At 46.4% G+C, this 25,762-nt stretch overlaps 8 protein-coding genes across 11 annotated transcripts; 3 read left to right on the top strand and 5 right to left on the bottom strand.

Moving 5' to 3' along the window:
• Positions 1-1,764: 1,764 nt before the first annotated feature.
• On the bottom strand, positions 1,765-2,608 carry BDBG_07011 (uncharacterized protein; the record flags this gene model as incomplete). Its single annotated transcript, XM_002622454.1, has 4 exons — positions 1,765-1,815; positions 1,919-2,025; positions 2,170-2,442; positions 2,539-2,608. 4 exons carry the CDS (start codon positions 2,606-2,608, stop codon positions 1,765-1,767), a joined length of 501 nt encoding a protein of 166 aa, XP_002622500.1.
• A 682-nt stretch (positions 2,609-3,290) lies between these two features.
• Positions 3,291-5,141, bottom strand: BDBG_07010 (uncharacterized protein; the record flags this gene model as incomplete). The annotated part of the gene is made up of 1 exon (XM_002622453.1): positions 3,291-5,141. One exon carries the CDS (start codon positions 5,139-5,141, stop codon positions 3,291-3,293), a length of 1,851 nt encoding a protein of 616 aa, XP_002622499.1.
• Positions 5,142-5,277: 136 nt separating this feature from the next.
• BDBG_07009 (protein SIP5) lies at positions 5,278-9,534 on the top strand (the record flags this gene model as incomplete). Of its 3 annotated transcripts, none has more annotated exons than XM_031722888.1 (3): positions 5,278-6,244; positions 6,341-7,367; positions 7,485-9,367. In XM_031722888.1, the coding sequence occupies 3 exons, from the start codon at positions 5,837-5,839 to the stop codon at positions 8,402-8,404; spliced, it is 2,355 nt and encodes a 784-aa protein (XP_031579910.1). The 3 variants fall into 3 exon arrangements, with proteins under 3 accessions (XP_031579910.1, XP_002622498.1, XP_031579911.1); XM_031722887.1 differs by having other exon boundaries at positions 5,837-6,244; positions 6,341-7,388; positions 7,485-8,404; XM_002622452.2 differs by having other exon boundaries at positions 5,321-6,244; positions 6,341-9,534.
• Positions 9,535-10,571: 1,037 nt separating this feature from the next.
• BDBG_07008 (uncharacterized protein) lies at positions 10,572-11,832 on the top strand (the record flags this gene model as incomplete). The annotated part of the gene is made up of 3 exons (XM_002622451.1): positions 10,572-10,791; positions 10,886-10,959; positions 11,026-11,832. The coding sequence occupies 3 exons, from the start codon at positions 10,572-10,574 to the stop codon at positions 11,830-11,832; spliced, it is 1,101 nt and encodes a 366-aa protein (XP_002622497.1).
• A 963-nt stretch (positions 11,833-12,795) lies between these two features.
• Positions 12,796-13,767, top strand: BDBG_07007 (actin cytoskeleton protein; the record flags this gene model as incomplete). The annotated part of the gene is made up of 3 exons (XM_002622450.2): positions 12,796-12,878; positions 13,017-13,103; positions 13,179-13,767. The coding sequence occupies 3 exons, from the start codon at positions 12,796-12,798 to the stop codon at positions 13,765-13,767; spliced, it is 759 nt and encodes a 252-aa protein (XP_002622496.1).
• BDBG_07006 lies at positions 12,897-15,176 on the bottom strand. Of its 2 annotated transcripts, XM_031722886.1 has the most exons (2): positions 13,734-15,176; positions 12,897-13,629 (listed from the first exon to the last, which is right to left on the bottom strand). In XM_031722886.1, exon 1 carries the CDS (start codon positions 14,814-14,816, stop codon positions 14,457-14,459), a length of 360 nt encoding a protein of 119 aa, XP_031579909.1. In that variant the 5' UTR covers positions 14,817-15,176; the 3' UTR covers positions 12,897-13,629; positions 13,734-14,456. The 2 variants fall into 2 exon arrangements, with proteins under 2 accessions (XP_031579909.1, XP_031579908.1); XM_031722885.1 differs by having other exon boundaries at positions 12,897-15,176.
• A 1,416-nt stretch (positions 15,177-16,592) lies between these two features.
• On the bottom strand, positions 16,593-20,464 carry BDBG_07005 (nonsense-mediated mRNA decay protein; the record flags this gene model as incomplete). Its single annotated transcript, XM_031722884.1, has 10 exons — positions 16,593-16,774; positions 16,847-16,961; positions 17,028-17,206; positions 17,267-17,812; positions 17,873-18,004; positions 18,060-19,252; positions 19,317-19,501; positions 19,595-20,055; positions 20,224-20,302; positions 20,375-20,464. The coding sequence occupies 10 exons, from the start codon at positions 20,462-20,464 to the stop codon at positions 16,593-16,595; spliced, it is 3,162 nt and encodes a 1,053-aa protein (XP_031579907.1).
• A 645-nt stretch (positions 20,465-21,109) lies between these two features.
• On the bottom strand, positions 21,110-25,414 carry BDBG_07004 (DEAD/DEAH box RNA helicase; the record flags this gene model as incomplete). The annotated part of the gene is made up of 6 exons (XM_031722883.1): positions 21,110-21,610; positions 21,676-21,855; positions 21,925-22,112; positions 22,204-22,483; positions 22,547-25,082; positions 25,146-25,414. 6 exons carry the CDS (start codon positions 25,412-25,414, stop codon positions 21,110-21,112), a joined length of 3,954 nt encoding a protein of 1,317 aa, XP_031579906.1.
• Between the last annotated feature and the right edge of the window lie 348 nt (positions 25,415-25,762).

The raw sequence follows: 25,762 nt of genomic DNA, 5'->3' as shown, positions 1-25,762 counted from the left end.
GTGTCAAATGGCTTTTTTCAATGTTTTTCAGTGTACAGGCTTAATTCCACATAATACTGATTTTATAGTCACGCACCAGTTACACTAGACTACTCTATATGGTTTAGTTAGATCCCCTCATCTGAGAGTGAGCCAACACTTCGTGTATTTTTCTGCCATCTCAATTATTGACTGCTTATTGACTGAAAGCTGTGAATTCAGCTTGTTTATTAATCATATCAATGGCAAGACATGATGCTAATTATTGTCTCGCTTTCAGATGAGAGAATAGAGCCTTCTCTCACTCTGAGTATAGAGTCTCTCTATGTATAGAGCCCTGGAGTATAGAGCGGCTCTGAGTATAGAGATCTCTGAGCGTAGAGACCTCTGAATATAGATTTCTCTGAAGGCTGGCCTGAGTATAATACAGACTGTCTCAGGTCAAGAGCTCTTCTCTTCACTAATGTAAGTGATTATTTCATACAATCTTCAATGAGAAGATCTTGATTGTTAATACAATCAGTATCATTGATGTGTGCTCATTGTAACACGTATAAAATACTCATATATCACATTTGTCACTATAGACTGCTATAACTAACTCTTCTATTTCAGTCAGAGACTATGCAGAAGATCTCTCTCAACATCTTATTAATCTGAGAGCAGAATTTATTTTTAATTACTCATCTGATTACTCTCACTGAGGTGTATACATATCTCGAGCAGTCTTTAGTCTTTACTAATTATATGATTTTACATATTGATCAGAAGAAATTCTTCACTACTCTTAATTTGAAATCTATTATATTTCTGATTCTTTGATATCTCTATTCTCTAAACTAGACTGTTCAGAGAAAATCATCAAAATGTGATTGAATCTGAGTGAATATAAAGATACTTTTCATACACTTGAACTTAATGTCATTCTGTCTGAATCATATACATATATTGAAAACCATTTTCTTCTAATCTATTGATTAATCCTCTGGAGTCAAGACTCGGATTGTAAATGTAATCAATAGATCATAGTAAAATCTTCTTATAATGAAGACAGAATTTGAATCTGCAACTCTAATGTCTCAGAAGAGCCATTCTATAGCCAGTTTCTACTTACCATGAGCCTTCCATGGACAGTGCTTTTATCACTACACTATCCACCCCACTGGAGGCCTGTGGAAAGCCAGCTATGAATTTCTTCTGTTTAACCAAGAGACAAGTTTCGGACCGAACCAACCGGAATGCGCCACGGACTACACCCAGATTGCATCCTGCAATCCAAAACTAGTCTGTATATCCGTTTTGAGCTACCTCTTGCAGTGTTGTCTATTGATATGTATGTACATATTCCACGACACAGGCACATAGAATCTTGTGACCAACTGGCAAATAGAAAAGGTAACAGGACCAATCCCTTTTCCAAAGTTGCTTCTCTTTTTGGTTCATCTGACCGGAAGTAAATGTGCAGTAAAATGCGTGGTCCATGTGCCAAGAAGCAACCTCCTAACCCCTTTCCCATATGCATGGTGCCATGGGTTTCCAAAAATACGAAAACGAAGAAAAAAAAAAAATTAAAAAAAAAAAATAAAAGCCCCGAAGAAAAGAGAGACATGATAATGAAAAGTCATGGCTTCGACAAGAAAAAAGTGCTCCAAAAACAGAGCTCGTGCGAGGTAAACAAATCCACTCCCAACAAATCAACAAAGGATTCTAAAACCAAAAATTAAAATGCCTGGTATGCAAACGAAATTCCAATGTAAATCGTGTAAATAAATCGTGCTCCGCGACTTAATGAGCTTGACCGGGGATTGGGAGGTACGATCTCCGCTCCCTTACTGCCTATATATCGAGGAGATCAAGTTAGCACGCACGACCCAAGGATGGCAAAAGGAAAATGATTTATTTCGCGCCCGTCATCCCCGAGGAATGGAGAGAGACTTACTAAGATCCATTTCTCTACCAATGGCTTTACTGCCGCCCATACTAATAGTCCCACTGTTGCAATGATGAAGATGTAAACGACAGCTTTGTCCTTGTTAGAGTCGCGCTCTAATAAACTGTTAGTGCCAGTTCTAACTATGTATATAGAGTGTGTCATGTCCCAAATAGAGATATTGTGGTATGTTTGTTATCCATCCCCAGACGAGTCCGAACTTGTGGCTATGGCCAAGATGAAGAACACGCAGTACTCACGAAAACATGATGTGACAACATCATCCTCCTTCGCCCCCTTACACTTGGGCAGTCCGTAGCCAAGGCAAAATCGGCGATTGCAATCATTACAGTTCAGCGCTCTATATTTCTTATCCCCCTTCTCCGGATCCTTCTTGTCGTCTCCGTCCTCCTTATCGTCTCGAGGGAAGAAGAATATGGCAGGAGATGGGGAGAGGGGCTTCGCTTGGGGGGGTCCTAGCTGGATAATGGTGCTGTTGGAGAAACATGTACATTTGCAGAATGAGGTATGAACTAATTGTTCGGTAGGTAGGGAACCTGTTAGCATCGAAGCGCAGCCGGTAGGAGGGGAGAGCAGCTTGGAAGGGGTCAAGCTAAGGAGCTACTCACTGGAGGCGGAAACGAGAGAAGTGAGGGAGATAGCGATGAGTAAGATGAGTAAAGTACTTCGTGGTATCATGACGGCGACGTGTTATATGATATCTCCATTCAGAGATGCTCGTGGAGGTATTCAGTGTCTTTTGCGGCTTCGAAGCTCAGTCTGCTCTGATGATGTTATGGCGTTCAAAAGGCTTGGCGAATCAGCACGTGATATGCCGTGAGACTTGGAAGGTTCGGCAATCGACGCTTGCCGATCCCGAGCTCGGGATTGGCTTCTCTGTCGGGAAAATCTGCAGAGGAGATTCCTAGGAAAGCCCATTCTTCGTTCTCAACTCAGCCCAGGTGGTTTCCAGGCCCCAGATTTTAAGTTACGGTCCGAAACTTTCTCGCCAGCCGTGCCCCTCCAGCCTATCCACACTTATCAACCGTGACTGACTCACTCCTCCAAAGGCTTTAACAAAAGTTGGCAAGTATAGGGAAGAGGTGCAGTTGGTAGAAGACGGAGCAAAAGTCATCCTCAGCATCAGAGATATTCAACAAGTAGCTGAAAAGCACTCAATTCTAATTTCTCCATGGGAAATGCCATTGCGAACAGACGATATATATCCGGACATGAAAACTCCTCGCCATGAATATACAAGCAGAACTCATAGAAATATAACGGATCGTAGGTTCAGAAAAATGGACGCGGAACATACTAAAATCGAAAACCAAAAAAAAGTGAAACGTCGAACCTGTCGACACTGCCCCATCTATCTATTCTATTTCCCCCGAATTCCCTTCTGCCTATTCTCCCTCTGCCTTTTCTCCTTCGCCGCCTCCCGCCGCCTCCTCTTCCATGCCCGATTGTTATCGCCCCGATTCTCCCAAAACCACTTCGCAAAGTCACTCTCATTCTTCTCTTCATCCTTTTTCTCACCAGCCGCTGTCAGATTTTTCGAGGGCGTAGCCAAAGTAGCTTCAGTTTCATCAACATCATCATCGTCCCAAAATCTACTCCTGCTCGGAGCGGCAGTGTCTGGAGTGGGTGCCGCGCTGCGCACAGTTCGTGACATAAGGTCCTGTTTCGTAAAAGGGGTTTGCGGCTCTCCTATATTGAGGTAGTGGTAAGAGCGGTTATGCTCTGCGGTCGTCATAGCGTGGTCATCTTGTTCTTCTTCGATGTCATCGTCGTCACCACCGTCGAAGAAACTGAATTGCGTGTTGATCTCTAAAGGCGGTTTCGAACTGCTGCAACCACGTCGTTTGGCGGGTCGCTTGAAAAGGGCCTCGAGAGGGTGGACTTCTGTGGCAACTGCTGGTGATTGGATGGGGTTGGAGTCTTGGCCTGGGGTTTTTTCTTTCCTCGTGGCGGGTGGATTTGGTGAGTCTTTGCTGGGAGTTAGGAGGATAGATGGGTGGGTGGTCGTGTTTATGGTGTTGTTGGTTTGTTTGACATGCTCCTTGTTCATGCTCTGCACCTTTTCGTCCTCCTCCTCCTTCCCTTCTTCGTCTTCTTCTTCTTCGCCACTTTCAGACGATGGAGATGATGAGGCTGAGTTGTTTCCACTGGATGAAGAGGTGGACGAGAGGCCAGAATCTGCTTCTTCGCCTTCTTCGGAATCGCTGTCTTCTTCTTCAGAGGAGCTTTCGCTGGAAGAACTACTAGACGAAGTCTCGTCACTGTCCACCTCGGCATGAGCTGGTCGCTGTGGGACAACCTTTTCCATCATTCCCTTCTTGCCTTCCCCAACCCCTTTCGACTCTAGCGGTAATAGTTTCGCTTTAGGTCTGTCCTTCATAACCCGTTTCTCCTTAACGTTGCCTGCGCGGTCTATCCAGCCTTTACCATCCACATATTCACTGGTGAGGCTTTCTTCTGGGGGGTTTTCGCCAGTCCTAAGGAAGCTCGGGATTGTGGTCAAGTTCTCAAACTCATGCACAACCACGTCCCCATTTATCTTGTCCTTCTTTTTCTTCTTCTCCGATGATTTCTTCTTCTTTTTTACGACGTCAGACCGATTGGGAGGCACAGTCGTCCGGAATAGACACTCGGGTTTTTCTGTATACTTTGAGGACTGAGACTTGCGCTTTTCCTCCTTCTTGTCTGACTTGCGACTGCGCTTGTTTTGACCTGCGGGCTCTGTCCAACCACGCTTTACATGTCTACCTTGGGGCAATTCGTGCCCATCGACAATATTATCTGTAGTTTTCTGCTCTTTCGAGGCTTTGTCTGGTTTGGACCGGGGTAAAGTGGAGGCAGTATCGGGGTGGCCGTCAGCGTCTGGCGCAGGGCGTTTGACCGGACGGGCTTCGTGGATCTTTAGTTTTTTCCCTTTCAAAATGGTCCCGTTCAGTTTCTTCACAACCTTCTCTGCGTCCATTTTAGGTAGGTTAACAAATCCGTAGTCGTTCTCGGGAAAGGTCTGGACGGAGTGGTAGGAAATATCTGTCGCAGCTTCAACCGCGGCGAGACGAAGGATGGATTGGAGGAGCTCTGGCGTCAATGGAGAGATATGAAGACGGGTCGTATCGGCGCTTGCCATTGCGACTTCATCCCTATAGATTGTGCCACCGATGCTGCTTGCCACTGCCGTGTCTTCGTTGCCATTTACTCCCGGCTTAATTCGCATGATATTGCAGGCGGCTAAAATAATAATGAAATAAATACACGCCGTGTATTGTAACTTACGCCTTGGCACATCTGATTTAGCGGTGAGTATTGAACTACCCAATCGGGACAACCAGCCTCGGCAGAATAACTAGGCCAAGCCAGTGCCAACTCCCACCCACCCATGAGCGAACATCTAGAGGTTAACATGCCCACCGCTAGCATCGCCGAGTTATCCGGAGCATCGGCTGTGACAACGATTGGCGCCTTTAACGTGTGTGGTTTCTCGAAGTCAATACTGCGGTTGATACAGCAATCCCATTATTGATACCGTGTGCTGTGCAGCGCTGCCCATCTCGCCGCTGCCGTATCTCACGCTGCTCTGCAGGCAAATCTAGAACTTGACCCATGACCTAATCCAACTGTATCACGTCTCCCAACACATTTCTTTTCTACTTCTACATACACTTGTTAAATGTTGAAGAACTTGTTCGCTCACATGGCCGGATTCTTATCCTTACTGTCCCAGCCATCGTCGGGTCTGATTACCCCTCCTATCACCAATTTCTAGGTCGTCACTGCAAGCTGCGCGCACTCCGCGTCCTTCTGATCGACGACGCGGGCTATCTCTCTGAAACAAGAGCTATTATACTATCCTGGACTTGAGTGGATACGCCCTGTCAAAACTGCATCCTGTGCTCCCTCCTTCGTTCCACGATGGGAAATACTGCCACCAAAGAGGCAAGGCCCCCGGTGGGAACGTCTGGGCGAAGTGGCCATGGACGAGGTTCATCTGGCGGTGCTGTGACGTTCGGAGGCCATAGTCGTTTTCATAATCAATCGGACGGTTCACATCCCGGAGGCTCACCAAGGCACTTCCGTGGGAGTCGACCGGATCTTTCGTTTCTCGGGATTGGACCAGCGGTTGAGAGAGACACAGTTGTTGAGCGAAAGGAAACAAAACAGGAGAGGGATGCTAGACGACTAGCAAGAGAACGAGCTGTAAGAATTAAGGAACGGGAACGCAGCATGAGAGAAGAGCACGTGGATGGTGGTTATTTGGTGACACAAGGAGTTTATACTGGTACTGAGGATTTCAACAAGGCAGTTGTGCGCCAATTAATGGTATGTATTTTTTCCCGTAATGTCTTGCGCCTTGCTTATTTATATAAAATTGATAGGTTTTATAATATATATCCATCCAACTGACATTCCATTTAGATTGAGAGAAGACTTGCCCCTTTTTGGAAAGGTTTAGAGGAGTTTTCAGAGTCGTGGACGGAGCACCAGCTTATGGCTGCGGCTAAGGGTCTTCCGATTCCCGCTCCTGACGAAATCCCGCCTGAATTAGAATATAAACTCACCCCGCCGCGGCCACCAGAGGAACGGGACTTACCAGAGCAAAATCTAAACAACTTGACGGTTCCTATAACCTCCAGGTCGCAGTCGTACAATTCCGATACCTCTTTCAGTGCCCATCCAGTATCTCCGTCCATTTCTCTTCAGCCTCAGCTCTCCCCCAGTGGTTCAGGCTCGCCAGGTCCACATCTCTTCCGTGGGCGAGCTAAAACTTTGGCCTCCCCGACGGCATCGTCTAAAAATAGCTCACTAGGCGAGATGTCCCCTCGAGAAATACAGCTTCCCAAGGACCCATTTGTCAATGGCCAACCAATTGAAGCGTACCTCTATAAGAACCCGATTGAATGTCCGATATGCTTCCTTTTCTATCCCCCATATCTCAATAGAACTAGATGTTGTGATCAATTAATCTGCTCGGAATGTTTTGTACAAATCAAACGCGCCAATCCCCATCCTCCCGAACATGAGCATCGGGATTCCAGCTTACCACCACCCCCTGATCAACCAGAGGGGCAATTGATCTCCGAACCAGCTGCCTGCCCCTTTTGCGTTCAGCCAGATTTTGGTGTTTCCTATGTACCACCCCCATTCCGAAGGGGCCTTAGCTATCTCCCGAGTAACGGCCTGAATAATACTTTAACCTCTCCAGCGTCGTCCACATCGTCCGTCGCGTCTAGAAATGCCAATCCCCAATCAATAACCACACGATGTCGTGCTAATTCGCTATCTGCAAATTCCCCAACTGTTATTACGACCGATAAGATTCGACCCGATTGGGCTCAAAAACTCCAAATGGCACGGGCACAGGCGGCCAGGAGATCAGCTGCTGCAACTGCGTTGCATGCAGCTGCGTATGTTAATGCAATGAGCAACCCCAGTGAATCTAGAGGTATGGCAAGCAGCAGTAGACGTATGTTGCGACGAACAACTGGTCATGGATCGGATAGTCCAACTAACATTGCCGGCTCTGTTGCTCTTTTGGCGGAGCGACAAGCCACTGCTGCAGACCGTGAAAATGATCCCCTTGCAGAAAGCACGTTTAATTTAGCGCCTGCACGCGCAAGCTCTCGACGAAGCCGGGTGGACGAACTTGAAGAGATGATGATGATGGAAGCCATAAGACTTAGTCTCGCCTCCGAAGAAGAAAGACGGAGAAAGGAAGAGAAAGAGGCCAAGAAAGAGGCCAAACGGCGAGAAAAGGAGGCTAAAAGGGCGGAAAAACTTGCGAGGAAGAATGCCCTTTACAGCAATAACCCTAGCTCTGTGGCTCTGGATGCTGCTGGAAATAGCACAGGTAGACCTGACCGCGAACCCCCGCTTCCTGTTACTGTACATGAGCCGTCGAACGACAAAGGAAAGGCTGTTGACCGTCCTGCATCCTCATCCGAACCTCTGCACAATGACCCCCAACCCCCTAGTTTACCCGCGCTACACATAAGGCCCTCTGAAGACGATGACCTTTCCTCCGTATTCGCTCCGTCATCAGCTTCAGCAGCAAATCGATCGCATCTCCGACATCTTTCGAGCACGTCATCTTCCAATTCATCGTTGGTCGAGTCTACCTCAGGGGAACTGATAGGATCCACCTCCGCGCCCAATTCCACTAACTCGGCTATTGAGCCCGTATTAAATTTCAGGAGCCTCGACGCTGTGATTGGCGACGAGGACAAAAGTTGTAACGAACATCTTGAGGGAGTAACGAGCGCGAAAGAGACTCAGCAACCATCCACTGATGATGCAACTCGTTCCTCCACCAATCCAAATCTAGAACCGGAAGTAGAGCCGGCGCCCAGCGAGCACGTGTCACCTGTGCAAGAAGGGCCAGGCCTCAATAAGGATGAAGATGGTTTTGGCGACAAAGAGCTGCAGTCGCATTCTTTGGAAATCACGTGTGAAGGTAGTGCGAACATGGAAACAACAGGCTAAAAGTAATTTCCGACTTGAATCCGAAACCAGATGATGTGATGGTAAATTGCCTCCCCTCATTATTTTCGGTCTCCGCTCTCCGAAATACTTCCCGCTCCCCATCTCCACCTCACTCCTCTCTCCCCGTCATCGTACCTTTTCTTACCGGATTTCCAACCTCCAACCTCCCATTCCCTCGCCTACAAACCAAGAACTTAACCTTGCTTTTATGTCACCGTTATGATAAAGACTGGAACGGACAACGTATGCATCCATTTATGTAAAGCACGAAGCCACTTGCCTTTTTGTCTTCTTGTTTAGCTCTGTTTCCCTCGTTTTCCCTGTATTGCCCCCCACACCCACCCACGCCTCCTCCCTTTTTTATGATATCTGTTGGTGGGTTTTGCCTTTTGTCTTATGTCTTCTGTTGTTTCATGTAGCAGCTCCCCAAGAGTATCTCCTTCCATTCCTTCTATTTGTTAGCTTTTCAATGTTCCATCCAGGTGGCAAAACTCCCGAATATAGTAGTAGCCTTGGTGTAGCCCGTTTCACTACTTTTTTCCTTCTCACGACTTTTTTACAAATCGCTGTTGCTCGGTTTGATGTTTTCTGACTTTTTTTTTTTTTTTTTTTTTTTTTTTTTTTTTTTTTTGGTTCTCTTTCTGGCGACTTTGTACATGTACATGCATACAAAGATAGACACTGTCTGCTACTCTTGTGAATGGAAACTTAACCAGTTTCCTATCCATGTCTAGTAGTTTTCTATGTGAAATGAATTCATCACAGAGTGACTAACAAGCATCAATCAGAGTTTCATGAACTTATATGATGATAGCATTTACCCCAGGGTCAGACAATGAACTGAATCTCATTGAAATTTTCTACAATGGTATGATTTATATCAATAGTTCTGTGCAGTGAATGAATATCTTAAGTTATAATGATCAAATTTCAGTTATATAGAAATTAATATCTATTCTCTGCTATTTAAATTTATGATCCTTTTTTTAATATCATGACTCGTGTTAAATAAGTACTCTGCCAAGAAGTCTGAAATTCATGTCAAGTGGAAACAAGCCTGTATACCAAAAACTGAATCTATAAACATCTCAACCTTCCCTGGACTCCTTACTATGTAACATGTGGTTTCCACAGGGAGTGGGCCGATTTCACATCTCTCTACTTGATGATCTGGCAGTTTGTCTAATCTCTGAATTAATTGCCTCTGATATACCCGCGCCTCCATTCCAGCGGTATTAGCATATCTCTCACCTCTACTGATTCCAGTGTTTCCCCTCTCTCGTTTCCAACTGTTTCTCATTTCCCCAAAACACATATATAATAGAGCAGCAGAAACAGTTTCCGGGCGGCAAAATCAGCAGGTATATTTCCTCCTAGAAAAGATGGAGCCCAATAGAGATGACGTGAAGGGGTTTCCCTAAATTTGAATAGTAATAATTAATGATAACAACAATACATTAATGACTGCGAGGGCCATGTGTGTTAGTAAGATTGAGCGTCGAGCCAGAAGTTTGATGATGTGTTGATGATTAACATTAACTACGTTTCCAGGGGTGGAAGAAATTAAACCTTAATTTATGGTTCTTGTCAGCGCCGAGCCTCAACTCCTCTCAGTTTGTAGTTTACCTACATACATACAACACTCCAACCAACCCTCGACCCGACCGGGACCAGATGAGACCGGTTGACAGCCAGCGCCAAATACATGCAAGCAGTCATTTGGAAGCAAAGCCAACGTCTACTCTATAAGAACACGTACAGCGGGCACGCGGGACTGATGGACTGGTGGATTGACCATTGCCCGTCTACCTCCATGTTGATTGGCTTCCTTCTAGTGCTCTCCGCTGGATATCCGACAAAGAGCAGCACATCTCAGGGAGCGGCTGTCAAATAACGTTGGAATCTGGTATGATTCTCACACTACGCAACCGATTGCTATTCTGCCTGCCAACCTCTTTTTGCCTGTATATCGGGTCCGCGCCCAGCGTCCTCCTTCAGCTCACCTGATAGCAAGATAATTCCACGGATATAGATATAGTTACGAATATATCCACCGCACCATTTTATCTTATTTCATATTTTGACATTCTTTTTTTCTTTTTCTTTTCTTTTCATTTCTTTTTTTTAAACAATAAAATACGACACGAGGTTGTCTTTAGAATATATTATGGCCCCCGATCTAAATTCTGTCCCCCCTTCGCCGCGCCCACGAGCCCCCTCCCGAACATTGTCCCTGCAACCTACAACCACCAACTTAACATCCGCTCAACCATCGCCCTCAGCGTCTCGACGAGTCTCGCAAGTCATGGGTCCACCTCCAGTTCCACATATTCCCACGTCTCCTGGTCTTACCGCTGGCGATAATGCTGGCGTGGGGATTGGTCCTGGTACGGGATATTCTCTGCTTTTTTTCCCTTCACTATTACACCCTTCACGCATGTTCTGCTTAGTGCTAACTATATCAATTCTCTTTTTTTACAGGTCCCATCCGGCACCCTCGTCCCCTTACGGTTGCTGATCTACACTTGGAGCTGGAGAAGGAGCAGGAAGCAGTGGTACGGAACTAAACTCCTCCTTTTCTATTCAAGAATCGTGACTAGCTGACCGATATCAAAATCCAGGTAAACCGTCTCACGCGAGAACTCACCCTCCTCCGCCAACAGACCGCCTCGGTGGCATCCACAGCGTCCTCGACGTCCACCAACGTCAATGACTCCTCAGATCCACATCACCAAACTCCGTCACACCGAAATCGATCCTCCTCGAACATTAGCTCACGCAGTGTCGCAGGAGCAATATCAGGAGTGATAGCAGGAGGAGTGACAAGCATTGCCCCCTCCCGTGAAAGGGATGCACCATCCTCCGCTTCACGCCCATCTCTTGGAGGAAGCCTCAGCCGCGAAGCTTCCGTAACATCACGCCGTCAGTCAGGAAACGCCTCCCCGTTGCTCTCGTCATCATACCAGCCGCATGCGGAGAACATATCGCACCACCACCACCACACCTCCAACCAAAACCCTTCCCATCCCCCAACCTACTCATACTCTCACTCTTACTCTCCCTCCTACCGCTCATCTTTCACCTCCCCCCCGGTCCCAATCCCTTCCTCCCAACACTCTGCCACGACGGCAGACCACGCACGATCCGGCTCCATGTCCTCCTCCGCGGGCATGTTATCAAGATACGAAGAGGCAGCCCACCATCGGGCAGAGTTAGACACTGTGAAACGGGAAAACGAGATGCTTCGCCGACGAATTCGAGAACTGGAAGCCGACCTGAAGGACTACCATCAGCCTTCAGCTCTTCCCGCGTCGCAACCTGCACAACAGCCGCGCACGGTAGAGAATGACCCTGCCACAACTACTTCTAGCCTCACTACTGGGTTGAGGGCGACATCGCTTGCTGATGATTCCGCTGTCGAGCGGTGAAGAATCAAGTGCCTTGTGTGAAGCTGAATTTAAGACTTCTTAGAATGTAAAGACGCTACCGCTCAACCGATACACCACTCTTAAATATTTATGTTTCACTTGTTTCGCGGTATGACTATCATCATCTAATTGATTGCTGTTTTGCTGTTTTGCCGTTTTACAATTTCTTCATGCGATGCTCTTCCCGATTTTTCAATGCACGAAGCATAACATAACGACCAGCTCATTATTATTCCATGACACATGAGATCACATTGTCCTATCCTATTTCTTTTTAACAAAAAACTATCATTGCTCATTTTATTCCCCATTTTACTTTCTTTCAATTTCTTTTTCTTTTCCTTTAGTTTTATTTTCGTCAACCGTGGACGAAGAGACTGCTTTGTTTACCTGGCACATAATTGCTTTTGTTTGTTTGGCGGATCAACCCAGGCTGGGGTCGATGTAAAGATCAACTAAAAGACTAAAAACAGCTTGCCTCTGGCAACCCTCTCTTTTCCGAATACGAAGAACTATTTTACTCGATTTATTTAAGCTCTTAAACGAATGCCTAATTTTCACATGCAAATATCAACCAGAGCGACGTACTGCGTAAGTACCCCGCCAGTTTAAGCAACAACTGGGCAACTGGCGGGGGACCTCGGAGCACTGTGGCTTACCTAACTACCTAGGAAGCCAAGGAAAGCCACAGCGTCAACGACGTCACTTGTGGCGCAGCTGCTCGCCCACCCCTCGATGACGACGATGGAAACAACATCCACGGCAAACTTCAAGACTTCGTCTTTTTTGCCTCGCGGTGTATATATAGCTGCAATAGAGTCTCTCCCCCGGGACTTGTTATTGCTCTGGAATTTTTCTTCGATCCTCTATATAAATCACCAGATAACGGATTCCTCTATACCTCTCTACCTCTACTTCAATCGGCAGATATAACTACAGCCCAATCTCATATTATCCTCAACCATGTCTTCGCATACCACCGTCCATGTCGCGGATATCTCATCCAAGACGACCGAGAAGGAAGTAAGGGATTTCTTTAGTTTCTGGTATGTATTATTATTACTCTTTGTCTCTCTCTATGTATGGAGCACAGATAACGAGTCTGAACCATGCGTCGCGCGAGAGCCGTGTCCCCAAACCTATCGCTGTTGTTAACACCTAAGCGACTAACATTTATATTCCAGTGGAAAAATCACCTCTCTATCAATCACTCCTAGCTCAGGAGAGCCAGATGCTACTCAATCAGCAACAGTAACCTTTGAGAAGGAGGCGTGAGTTTTCCCCTTGTAACTACCTAACGTCCAGTTTTAAATCTAAAATCATCAAATGCTAAACATAACTTTCAGCGCTGCCAAAACCGCCCTCCTGCTCGACAACACCCAACTTGGCCCATCGTCCGTCAAAGTAACCGCAGCCGCATCCATTGACGATCTGACCGGCGCCAACCCTCACGCCGAATCCCCCGAATCAAAACCCGACACCGACGGCGTCCACGACATCGAACAAGAAGATAAACCCCGCTCCCGCATAATCGCCGAATACCTCGCCCACGGCTACGTGATCAGTGACCACGCGATCCAACAAGCCATCGCCCTCGACAAGAAACACGGCTTCTCTGCCCGCTTCCAGAACGCGCTCAACAACTTCAACGCCAAGTTCCATGCCACTGATAGGGCTAAGAATATCGATACTAGCTACGGCATCTCTGATAAGGCTGCCAGTGGCCTGCGCGGGCTGAGTTCGTACTTTGAGAAGGCCCTAGGCACTCCGACAGGGCAGAAGGTGAGAGATTTCTATCTGCAGAGTGATAAGCAGGTTAGGGATATTCATAACGAGGCGAGACGTTTGGCAGATTTGAAGAGTGGGAAGGGCGAGGAGGAGGGGGAGGCCAGCCATGATACATCCACTGAAGCCACGGAGAAGAAAACCACGTGAAGCCCCATTTGAGGCTTCAGTGTGGGCGTCACGGGAAAGGCATGATTGAGGAGGAAGTTCATATGTCGAGGCGGTTATTCCATTTTCTTATTTTTTATGTCCTTTTAATAGCTTTTGAAGCTCTTCTGCTTTTCCTGGGGTGATGACGTCAACGACCATGATATGGTACGATAACCGAATATCTCAAGGCTGGGACTTTCGATCCTTCTTTAGTTTCTTGACCTGTGTACTTCTAAATTCGTTTTCTTGCTTTCTGTTCCAGATATCTGCCTAACTCTCTCCTGTAGCTCGCTCTATTATTCACAAAATTGATATAATACATAACTCTTACTACAAAACCCATTTATCTCCAAACTGAATTCAATTCTCGGGAATGGTATGTGCACTGTGGTGTAGTCCTGGTTATATACAAATACACTTTGAAAATACTCACTCATCCCCTCCACAATCGCGCTCATTCTCGTTGCCATATTTGGTGCCCATCAATTCATTCACCTAAGACAATAAACTCATTGTTTTATACAACAGAAAGCAAAGATATAAAAGAAAGAAAACAAGAAGCCTCTCCCAACAACCCCTTCAAACCACCAACCTACCCCTACCCCCTCCCTTCCCTTCCCCCCACCACCACCATCACCACCAATATCCCTGCGTACTATTCATATATCCAACCCAACCCCCCAAAAAACCTACTTCATCCCCACAACCCCCCTCTTCGCCGTCTTCGTCTCCGACTCCGCCTCAAGCGGATGCACCGGGTTACTCAGCAAGTGCACATTTCCCTCACTATCAACCATTGCCCCTGGCACACTCCCACTCCCACTCCCACTCCCACTCCCACTTCCACTTCCACGCCCACCAGCACTACCGCCACCAGCAGCAGTCCGTCCACTACTCGCCAGATTCCTCATGGGCTGTTCAGCATCCAGTCCATGGCCGTTTATGGCGGTCTGCTCGGCCTTCCCGGTCCAGCCTGGGACATCGGATTCTTGGGGACCGGTTTGGCGGGATGGGGAGGGGGATTGGCGGCCGGCGTGGTGGGAGGACATGGTTTGGGTTTGTTTTGGTGGGATATGTGCGTGTGTGTGTGTGTGTGTGTGTGTGTGTGTCCCGTCTGGGAGTGGTTTGCTTTGAAGATTATCCAGATAAATGTTGAAACGTATAAACTATATGTGGCGTTGTGGTAGTTGTGTTCTTTCGCTTTCTCCGTCGAGACGGGGTAGAAAGAAGATTTGGGACGGGAGGGAGTTATGTTTAGGTTTTCTTTTTAGTTTCTTAAAAAGGGCGATTATATGCTCATTTATCCAGATGGTATGCATTAAGTATATATATCTACATACTATCAAGTTTCCCCTCAAAAAACTTAGATAGGTTTTCCAAAAAAGGGGGAAAGGGGGTTAAGACATCATCATGACGTCTGTTTCTTCTTGTCCACCCACACCCCACCCACACCAACCCAATCAAGCATCAAAGAATTGGATTCGAGGTAGGAAACACATGAATATGGGACCATTACGATGGCGATTTCTATTATTTGTTGGCTATTATATGATATCAGCTGTATTTGGTTCCGTTCTAAGTGGAAGGGGAGTTGAGTACATCTTCCAGTGCCACGCCAGCAAACTTGTCATAGATCGTTTTAAGGGAAAAAAGGGGTTGTGATAATATCCGTATCGTCTATAAGTCCCTCTCCGCGTATTGGTGTATACCTACCGACCTACCCTCGCATTTAACAGAGGAAGATGTCCGGCCAAGCGTATTTCATCAACGCTTTTCATAACATTTGGCCTGAGGTACTTAGCCAAGGCCCATGAATACCTCAGGGCACGAATACATCCTACCCCTAGTGAAACATAAAAAGAAGCACATTTTCATTCCACACATCTAAAAGTTTTCATTTTGTAAATTGTTTCTTATCGTTGTGATATATATCTATCCGCCCTCCACCCAACTTATACCTTTAAGATTTGCATTTCATCAGACAATTCCCAGCCAAGGCTAAGAAAACGCAAAAGGCGAGTCGAAAGTGGAGCAGAAGAAGCGTGATTGACTAATGATATATATACATATATATATTGCTGCCTCCGGAGGCCGGTATATACTAAATGCGGGTCTAGGTGTAGGACACGAGTGAGTATTCAGGATTGGAGAACAGAATAAAAACATTGGCAAGCGAGGCAGTAATCTAATGTTTTCCAGTGTAGATCAAAACTGTCATAATATACCAGATCCTGTTGATGTTCGTGAGGCGTTTTAGGGGCTAGGGAAGCGGTCGTTGGGTTGGAAAGAAGCTCATAAATATCCAGGGCGTATTGCTAGAAGTTACTGTGGAGTAGATGGGGAAAATAAAACTAGGAACTAACCAAGAAAGATCAAAGTGCGATACGAGAGGGGTGAGAATGGCTAGAGAGAGTAACGAGATGAAGAGGGTGAATTGGGGGGCAACGAACAAAGGAGAACTGAAATAAAATGGAGAGGGAAAAAACTGCATTTCTGAAGCCGGAAATAACACCCACGCCCACGAGTTAGAGTTGGTAACCTTTGCGTTAAGAAATATAAAGATAAAAGGAAGAAAATTCAAAAGGGTGGTTCGTAAAGTAGGGGAAAATATAATCTGTTCATTCTGAGAAATTCTTGTTCCCACCTAGATGGGTGGGGGAAGTGGTATATAGGTAGATCACGTTAAAGATGCGGCAGGGGAGTTGATATGATAAACAAATAGAAATTAACAAGGCTTTTTCATCTTTTTGGCTCTTTTGTCTCATTTTTCATTTCGTTGTCTTTTTCTGTTTCTGGTTTTGTTGCTGGTGTTGGTCGGCAAATGTTTATGCGCCACCATTTGCTTGTGCTGCGGCGGCTGCCGCTGCCGCTGCCGCAGCATTCGCATTCTCAAAATCTAATGCCTTCGCATCGGCTTCGTTGACAACGGTCTGGATGATTTGTTGCTCTTCGGAATTGAGGATTTTGGTCAGGTTTTCGTAAAGGGCGGGCTGTTCTTGTTGTAGATCTGAGGGTGAATTATGTTAGCATCCAACAAAATTAATCACGAAAGCAAAGGCAGGAGAAGAATTGAACTTACTCATCAAAACATTCTTGAACAAGCTGTATGGCTCAATTTTATCCAACGGACTCTCAAGCAAACTCTCCTCATCAAGGTCATCATCATCTTCGGGCATCGCTGAGTATTTCATAGCCTGTGAATTGAATGTTAGAGTTTGCTAAAGAATAATTTTAGTCAAAAAATTGGTCAAAAATCTTACTTCTTGGTTTAAAAACTCAACGTAAGATTGGCTCTCATCGTCAAGGTCTCCATCAGGGCCTTCGTCTCCATCTTGCGCTGTCCACTCTACTTCGCCACTCCAATCATTGGTTGGGTCGTCATCATCATCATCCCCTTCATAGTAGCTTAAATCAACATGACTGGTAGCTTCTTCGCGATCTAGGATTGGTCAGTATATTGGCTACGTATAACCAGGTCGAAGGTAAAGGGTGAACATACGCTTCAGGGCAGCTGGAAGGGTCTGGAAAAGCTTGCTAACCCCTTGGAGAAGGCGAGGCCAGCCCGGTTGCACGCTTGCGGGTACATCATTTGCTTGTAAGGTCAACAATGCGCTGATGGCAACGATGCAAAGCTTCTTGTCATGGACCCTATTAAACAAGTCCATATTGGAGAACCAGGTACTGAAGAATTTATTGGTCCATTCCTTGGACTCCAATACCTGAAGCGATAATAGAGGATTATAGTATATGGAATTGATAACCATCTCCATAAGGTGAATCCGGTAAGATTTCGCATGTGTCTCATTCGAACTCAAGACCGCCATCGCTAATGAGATGAATGTTGGGATATATTGGTCGACGTGCCCTCGAAGGTTAAGCATCAGAGCCTCTGCAAGTTTGCACCCACAGATTCTATCAACACCTCCAACCTTCTCATCGTGGAAAATATCTTCAACCATGCCAACGAGGGCTTGAAGGTAAGCAGGGTTTTGTGTCAACGTAAGCGAGCCAAAGGTGACAAAATTATCCAAAGCAGGCAGCATATCTATAAAACGGAATGTTAGCTGGGCAAACGCTTAGCCCGTGGAAATTACTATCAACTAACCTTCGAGATACAATTCCGCTCCGGATTTGAAAGTCTTGTGCATGAGGACAAAAGCTTGCCACATCGTTGGAGAGATGGACTTGGCAGCGAAAGTGCAAGAATCGACGATCTCAAAGACCTCAGTATACAAATCTATACAGTTTGCAGTTAGCGTCAGGTCAATCAAAGCGGACAGAGGAAATCTAACCATAGAGTTTATTTTCAAGAGTAATTGTGACAACAGGCATCAATATGGTTTCGAGGTGCAGAAGAACATCTGGCGTGCTTTCCAAGGTCAAAATGAGCGTTCCGATGGTTTGGAGTACTCCCAAGGCGGTGATGCTCTTGTCATCTAGGAAATCGCCGTAAATGTCTTCATCGTCTTTGGAGCTATTTTTTCGTTCATCTAGCATTTCTCCAATAATACGCATGTAATTGTCTCTCAGCTGCTCGCACAAAGCCACCGCAAAAGGAGTGAGTTCCGCCGAGAAGGCCTCCACGAAGTCTTCCATGACGCTTGCTAGGGGATCCAAATCAACTTCGTTAGAGAGCTTGAGGAGTTGTTGCATGATTTGTGGGATGCTAGTCTGCATGGACGTTCGGATAGGGTCATGGCGAATAAGTGGCTGGAGGGCAAGCGCGGCTTCTACCCTCACGGGAAGCTCAGGGTCGGCCAACGCATCCAAAATATTTCTATAAACAACCATGAGATTGTTGGTGTCCTTAAAATCTAGCTCGCTAAATTTTTCCAAAGTTTCGCAAGCCCGTGCGCGGAGATAGCCATGGGGGCTTTTAAACTCCGGGAAAACGTGGCGTACGAAAAAGTACTCGACTTGGTCGGCAATAGGACTTTTCTTTCCCAAGATAACGGAAGCCAATGTACCAATCATGCGAAGGGCGCCCTCCTTTTCGCGAGGAAGTTTTTGTTCATCCGGAGACGACTCGTACTTGCTCACAACACCGTTAATGAAACTCAAAATGGAAAATGTTTGCTTCTTCCGGCTTTGTGTGAGTGCTACGAGAAAGTTCGTTGCTGCAGAGTCCGGTGCAGAAACCTCCTCATATATGTTCAACTTGCGATGCAGGTATTCAGAAGGATCCGTCTCGAAAAGTTCAATATCTTCATCGGTCTGGCAGAGGACTGGGAAAACCAGGTGCTGAATTAGATCATCCATGTGGGGTTTCAAATGGTCCCACGTAATCTTTGGCTTGACACAGTCTTGCAGAAAGACCAATGTATAAGAAAGCGCAGGCTTGCTTAGCCATTGGCCATTAACCCACTTATCGATTTCTCCCAAGTAGCCTTTCAGAATCTCGGGAGCAAATGTCGAGATGAAAGACTTCGCATATTGTGCATATCTGTTCGAGCCGGGCTTCCCAAGCAGATTGGGGTTACCATACCTACCAAAGTATCACAAATAGTTAGATTACCTTCCCCTTCAAATATAATTTCCCATGAACATACCGAACGAATAGGCGGTTCAAGTTGGCATATGAGCATTTTTTGGCCTTCCACCAATGGTTAAGCTCCCGCTCATCTACGTCTTCTAGCATAGAACTCGCTGGAGGGATTTTTCCAATGACTCTCAAGAATAGAGTACACCAATCCACCGTTGCTTGATGGGTCATTAGGAAACTTGGCATTTCAAACTGCAGTTAACAAAAGCGTTCCACGTTAGTAAAAGACTCTTGGGATGCTCAAAAGTCCCCGCGCTTTTAGAAATAGAAGTTTTCATAACCCACATAGGTGGCATTCTTATATGCCTTGACAACTGTCCGTAGCATCTCTCCCGCTTCGATGCTTTCTTCATCGACAAGTGAAGAGCCAATAGCCAGTAATCGCGGGAATGAAATTTCTACCACTTTCTCGAAATCCCCCCTCTTGTCGCTCGCTTTGAATCTGTAAACACGACATATTGCCAACAGACACTGCAAGCCTGCAAAAACTGAGTTTGCGTCGTTGGTATTGAGTAGCTGAAGAGTCACGTCCATATAGTCATGCCATTTTGAAGGGAAATCGTATTGGAGGACCTTGGATAGGATCGGGGCCAGCTGAGATCGAACGGCAGGTGGGGAGGACGCGAGCAAGGGGATAATACGGGCTCGGAATGGAGCTCGATCTTCGTCTGGGATAGCTTTATGAATGGATTGTTCTTCGGCAGGGGCCCATCCTCGAGTAACTCGATTTTTCAGATACACCACCGCTACAAGAGGCGAACAAGAAGGGATTTGAGTCAGCAATGCGAAGGACAGAAAAGTCTATGAAAATGTGTGTATATACATGACTCGCCAAAAAGACGAGACAATGTTATGTGGTATTTGTTCCGTATAGCGTACGTAGATAGAAAATATGGCGGGGGTTGGTTCCTTACTAGACAGTCGAACTCCATTGTCCTGCTCTGCCTGCAAAATATCCAACAGCGCATTTACGAATCCAGGCTGCTCCTCTGCCTAATGGTAGAAAATAGTGAGCATATTATCAGCATGCATGTATAAACAGAGACGCCGACTGAAATAACATACGAATTTCAGGTCCGCCTCTGCCTGTTGTCTAGAGTCGGCATTGGTGTTGAGGGTGGCTTGGATACGTTCCCGGAGCGCTGCGACATCCATTTCGCGCTTAAAACAACCCCCAGCGCCAGGCCTGAGGAGGGTAGATCTAGAATTCCAGGTTGTGACAAAAATAGGCCGTGGCCTTGGTGCAAGCTGTGCAGCGTCGAGTGGGTGATTGGGGCGTGGAAAAGGGTGTAGTGATGGTAGTGTTTGAGGAGAGTTGGCCTGGAGAGACGAGATCAGTGGGGGGTCGGTCACGGTTTTAAAATTGAGTTAGTTAGCATGGATCGACTTTTTTTTTTTTTTTTTCCCTTTCTTTCTTTTCTTTTTGTACTTTTCAATCCACAAAACCCTCCTTCTACTTTATTTTTCGGAATACTCCGCCAACACCAAAAAGTCATATAAATACAGAATCGAAAAGCGGATACAGCCATTCCATTCGATATATGTATGTGCCTAGGTAGGCTCTTCAATGCCAAACACCCCAACAGACTCTAATGTAAACTATCGAGCTTGGTTCTACACACAATGTGAGTGTGTGTGTATGTGTGTCTCCAGGTCCAGGCACATTCCGACACATAAATATTTCAACATAGCTCCAGAACCGTCCTTTGTCATTTAAATCACAGCCGCAGCACCGACTTTCAAAGGATAAAATTTTGATGAATCACTTGGCCAGCGATCAGTTAATCACCGCGTTCTTTTTTACATGTAAAGAGATGCCGCGAATATTACGTCGCGCTTAATCAGTTCCTGTGCCTGTTGCATCTTGCTATACAGCGTTGGGTCGCCCACCAGCTTGGCTGCACTCTTCACCTCCCGACACGTTTCGTCCAGTCGTGTGATAACACGTACAATTGTGCCTTCCATCACATCAGTCAAGTCTGTGATCCGGTTGAATGACATTCCCCGAGCCCACTCGTACACCACCTCGACAAGGCTGAATCGTGGCTTGCTCGCGAAGTCGTTGGAGTCTTCGCTCGAGAGGATCACTTGGTGTTGGATTTGAAAGTCATTTACCTTTTCCGATATCTTGATTATGGCCTCTTTCCCCTTTTCAAGCCGTGGTGTTAGCGTTGGGACACTCTCGGTCTTCTCCTGGAAGACGAAGGCGGACAGCAGTGCAACAATCTCTTCTGGCTCATATTCTGCAAACACATTTTCCAGAATCAATTCTGTCAGGACGAGTTCGTCCGCTGAATGGATCTAAACATGGATATGTTAATTATTATTTTGAAAATGCTTTATTTGTGGGTCGCAGAGAAACATACCTCACAGGCAACCTTCCCCTTCAATTGGACTCGAGAAGCCTCATCAACGAAACCAAGATCTTTCAAGACCAAAATCCGCTGCTCGTAGTCCGGTAGAAGTTGCAGATTTTGATCCGACATTAACTGTTTTAACTGTGAAATGTTCTCTTTTACCTGCCATTCGTCATGTTGCATCTCAAACTACCCAAGTGTCAGCATTGTCCAATCAGGCTAATTTTAGCCAAGGAATCTGATAGTCTTCAAACTTACATGTTTCAGAAATTCTGGGCACTGCAGACACTCGCTGGATTCGACGATAGCGACTTGTGCCTGCCGCTGGTTAAGAATCTCGACTATTTGAAGTTCCTTGACTCGGTCCCATGCCAATTCGTCCCATGCACTGGCCTCCCACGAGGTACATAGAGGTACAAGATCCTTTTGTGCAACTTTCAATGACTCTGCAACAGGTTAGCACCAGGTCATTATAGAAAATTGAAAAAAAAAAAAAAAAAAAAAAAAGCTTTGCCGAAATGAGGCTTTCCTACATACCTTTCTTAATATTCAGATACCAAGTTGGGCCACCTATTTTTACAACCGTCGTGGTTACACATTCAAGGTCCTCAAGTGGAATCTTGTAAGTCTTCAACACCATCTCGTTAGGATTTGTTGACAGCGGCGAAAATAAATGTCGAAATGCTGGTAGATACGGAAGGATATCACTTGGATGCCGGCTCGCACTGATTGGGCCGAATTCGAACACTTGTAGGCCAAGGTTTGGCCCGGGAGCCATACCATCGCGAGCGAGCATACCAACTGTCCTGATGCCGTTCTGCAGAAGAGAAGCCAATATTAGTAAATCTCGCCAACTAAAAATTCAATGTATATTCCTCACCTTTTTAAAGACAACCACGGTCTTGGCGAAGAATAAGCGTCGCCCCACAGGAGATGCATGTAGGTTGATATGAAGTTTGGTAGTTAGCCGCGAATACTCCACTGCGGCTTCGTGACAAGTCTCCATGTCGATATCACATATGGCGCATGGCTCCCGTTTTATTTTCTCCAAACTAGCTTCGGACAGTTGCACTTGTTTCTGGTGCTCCGGCAGGAGTGCTTGGGTTGCATTTTCACTGAAGCTTCGCTTGATCATCTCTTCAATCTTCAAGGCTTCTACCCGCAGGAGATTTAATATCATGTTATAGGTAAGTCGGAATTGGGATCGAAGCTTGGTCGGATCGCCTAGAATCATGCGTCGTAAGGTGCCGGCGGGAGGCGCCTCATCCTTGCCAGACGCAACAATTATTACAGATCCGACTGTGTCAAGCCCACGTCGACCCGCTCTCCCTGCCATTTGGGTATATTCACCTGGAAGGAGATCTCTAAATGACCGACCGTCATGTTTTCGGAAGCCAGAAAATACGACAGTCCTCGTCGGCAGGTTCAGACCCATTGCAAAAGTTTCTGTAGCAAACAGCACTTTCACCAAGGTTTTTGCGAATAATATTTCAACAATTTCCTTGATGATAGGTAAGAGGCCGCCATGGTGAACCCCAATACCTCTACTCAGCAGCTCCCTAACCCGACGAATTTGTGGAAGTCCTCTATCTTCCGTCTTCAGCCTTGCCAGCGACTTTTCAATGATCATATGGATAGTGCTCTTTTCCGATGCCGTGCAGAAATCCTGATTAGATAAAGAATCTGCATTTTCCTCGCATCTTCTCTTGGAAAACACAAAAATACACGCGGGTAACAGGTTTTCCTTTCGCAAGTGTTGTACAAGATGGACCCAGATATTTCGGTCTTGTGCAACAGTCGTGCGCCCACCGCCTCGGCCTGTTCTAGCGATATTACCAGTTCCACGAGACACAGGTTGGCCTCTGCCGCGCTGCTGTGCACTCCCTCTTTGTTGGGTGCCTCCACGCTGAGCCCCACCTCGTTGGTTGCCACGTTGGGGTTGCCCACCACGGCCCCTGTCTCCATGACCGCCTCTATTGTTGGTATTGGACTGGGCTTCCGCCGCTTTCTGAGCACGAAGTTTGTCTCGCCCGGACAAAATATCATCCGCTTTCTTCCATCCCTTCTCGATGAAATTTTTGTTTGAGTCGACGATTTTGTGCATGCTTTTATCCGCCCACAGGTAATGCTCTAATGGGACCGGGCGCTTGGGTGTCGAGATGACATAGATATCCTTCTTCTTGGTCCGGCCAACCCAAGAGGCAAATTCGTATGTGTTTGGAACCGTAGCTGAGAGCAGAATTAGAGTGACGTGTTCCGGTAGCATAATGATGACTTCTTCCCAAACCACGCCTCTTTCCAGGTCATTTACATAGTGCACTTCGTCAAAAATGACAAACTCTACATCGCGAATTAGATCAGCTCCGCGGTAAAGCATACTCCTCAGAATTTCTGTAGTCATGATCAAGCAGCTCGCCTCGGGGTTAATCTGGACGTCTCCCGTCAGGATTCCAACATCCTCAAAAGTAGTTCTGAAGTCGCGGAACTTTTGATTACTTAAGGCTTTAATCGGAGAAGTATAAATGGCTTTCGTCATGTGTTTGGCAGCGAGCGCAATCGCATACTCTGCCACAACCGTTTTTCCAGCAGATGTGTGAGCGGCAACGAAAACAGAATCTCCATTTTCCAGGTGGTAGACTGCCTCCTTTTGAAAAGTATCCAGTTCGAACGGCCATTCCCTTGCCATATCCGGTACCAGGTCGTAAAAATTTGTAATCTCCTTGTTGATATCCACCACATGAGCCCACTCTTTACCTCCTTTTTTCGAAGTAGGCGCAAGGAGCTGGCCCCTTGGTTCCAAGGCCGGGTATTCAACGGGTAGTAAAGAATCGATATCTTCTTCCTCTTCATCACTGGATAAATCCTCTTGGAGTTCTTCGGTGATTTGGAGGTTTCTATCTTCACCAGGAGAAACCCCCTCCTGCGTCGGTTCATCCGTGTCTTTCTCCTCCTGTTCTAACGTGTCTTCCACGTCTCGTGCATCACCCTCATCATCCTTGCTCTTAGTCTTCTCGAATTTCGATCCCCGGGAGAATCCCGGGGGAACCTCCAACAGCCCACCTTCCACGCCAAAATTGATGATTCGGTCTAATCTCGATCCTTTTCCTCCCGCAGAAGTCTGACGCCCATCATTCTGAGCATCAGACTCAAGTTCAGCAATCGCTTCCACGCCTTCCAGCCCGCCTGGTGCAAACGGAAAGAATCCGGCAGCGCCGCGGACGAAATCAGCACGGCCCGCAGGTCGTCTAAGCAATGACGTAGAATTTTTCGCTGTAGCGCTGCTCGCAGGAACAGTTACCTCGCGATAACCAGTGACCCTGCCTTCCAGCCCTTCCCGCGTAAACCGAATGATTGTGCGGGTCTGTGGTGGTGCTAGTTCAAAGAGGTTCGTGTAGTCTACAGGAACTTCCCATCGCCTAGATTAAAGCCATCAAAATTTGCGATAAAAAAATACAATGTCCTATGGGGAAGGAACATACTGTTGCAACTTATTCAACCACGGGGTACTAAACCGAGGAGAGGGGTTCAGAAACTCCCGCTCCAGCTCTGCTTTCAGCTCCTCATCAGATTGGACCTCGCATCTTCGGGACCGCGATTGAAATCTTGTCCCAGCTTCCCTCTCTCCATTTGCGAGTTCTTCATTTCCTGCTCTCGTTATCCAGACGTCCAGGGTATCATCTCCGGCCAAATTATTTGCCGCAGTGTGAACCTGCTGGACAGCATCTAGTAAACCTCGGTCTTCTGCCATATTTGTCAACTTTCCCACGCCAAGGGTGTAGGAAATGATGTGGCAGACGATGCTAAGAAAAAATATAAACAACTCCAGATAGCATGTCAAGTTAAGTTTATCGTAAACTGCATCGGATCATCTTTTGAATGTGGGGCTTCAAAGAATGATGTTCCAACCTTTACCTCCCGCTTCGGCAAAGATTGATTAACGTTACCGGCGCAAGATTACGAGCAATGTAGTTATGAAATATATCGCGATCAACTTCAAAGCTTTCCTGTCAGCCCCTTCTGTTTCCCAGTGCAGCATTGAATGGAATTGTTAGTGGGAAACCTCATATGTGAATTCCTGAGACCTGACTAATCTGGC

This window comes from Blastomyces gilchristii, assembly GCF_000003855.2.
Source record: "Blastomyces gilchristii SLH14081 genomic scaffold supercont1.17, whole genome shotgun sequence".
Classification (NCBI taxonomy): domain Eukaryota; kingdom Fungi; phylum Ascomycota; class Eurotiomycetes; order Onygenales; family Ajellomycetaceae; genus Blastomyces; species Blastomyces gilchristii.
The sequence above is the reverse complement of the archived record's forward strand: the minus strand, read 5'-3'. Positions and strand labels throughout refer to the sequence as shown.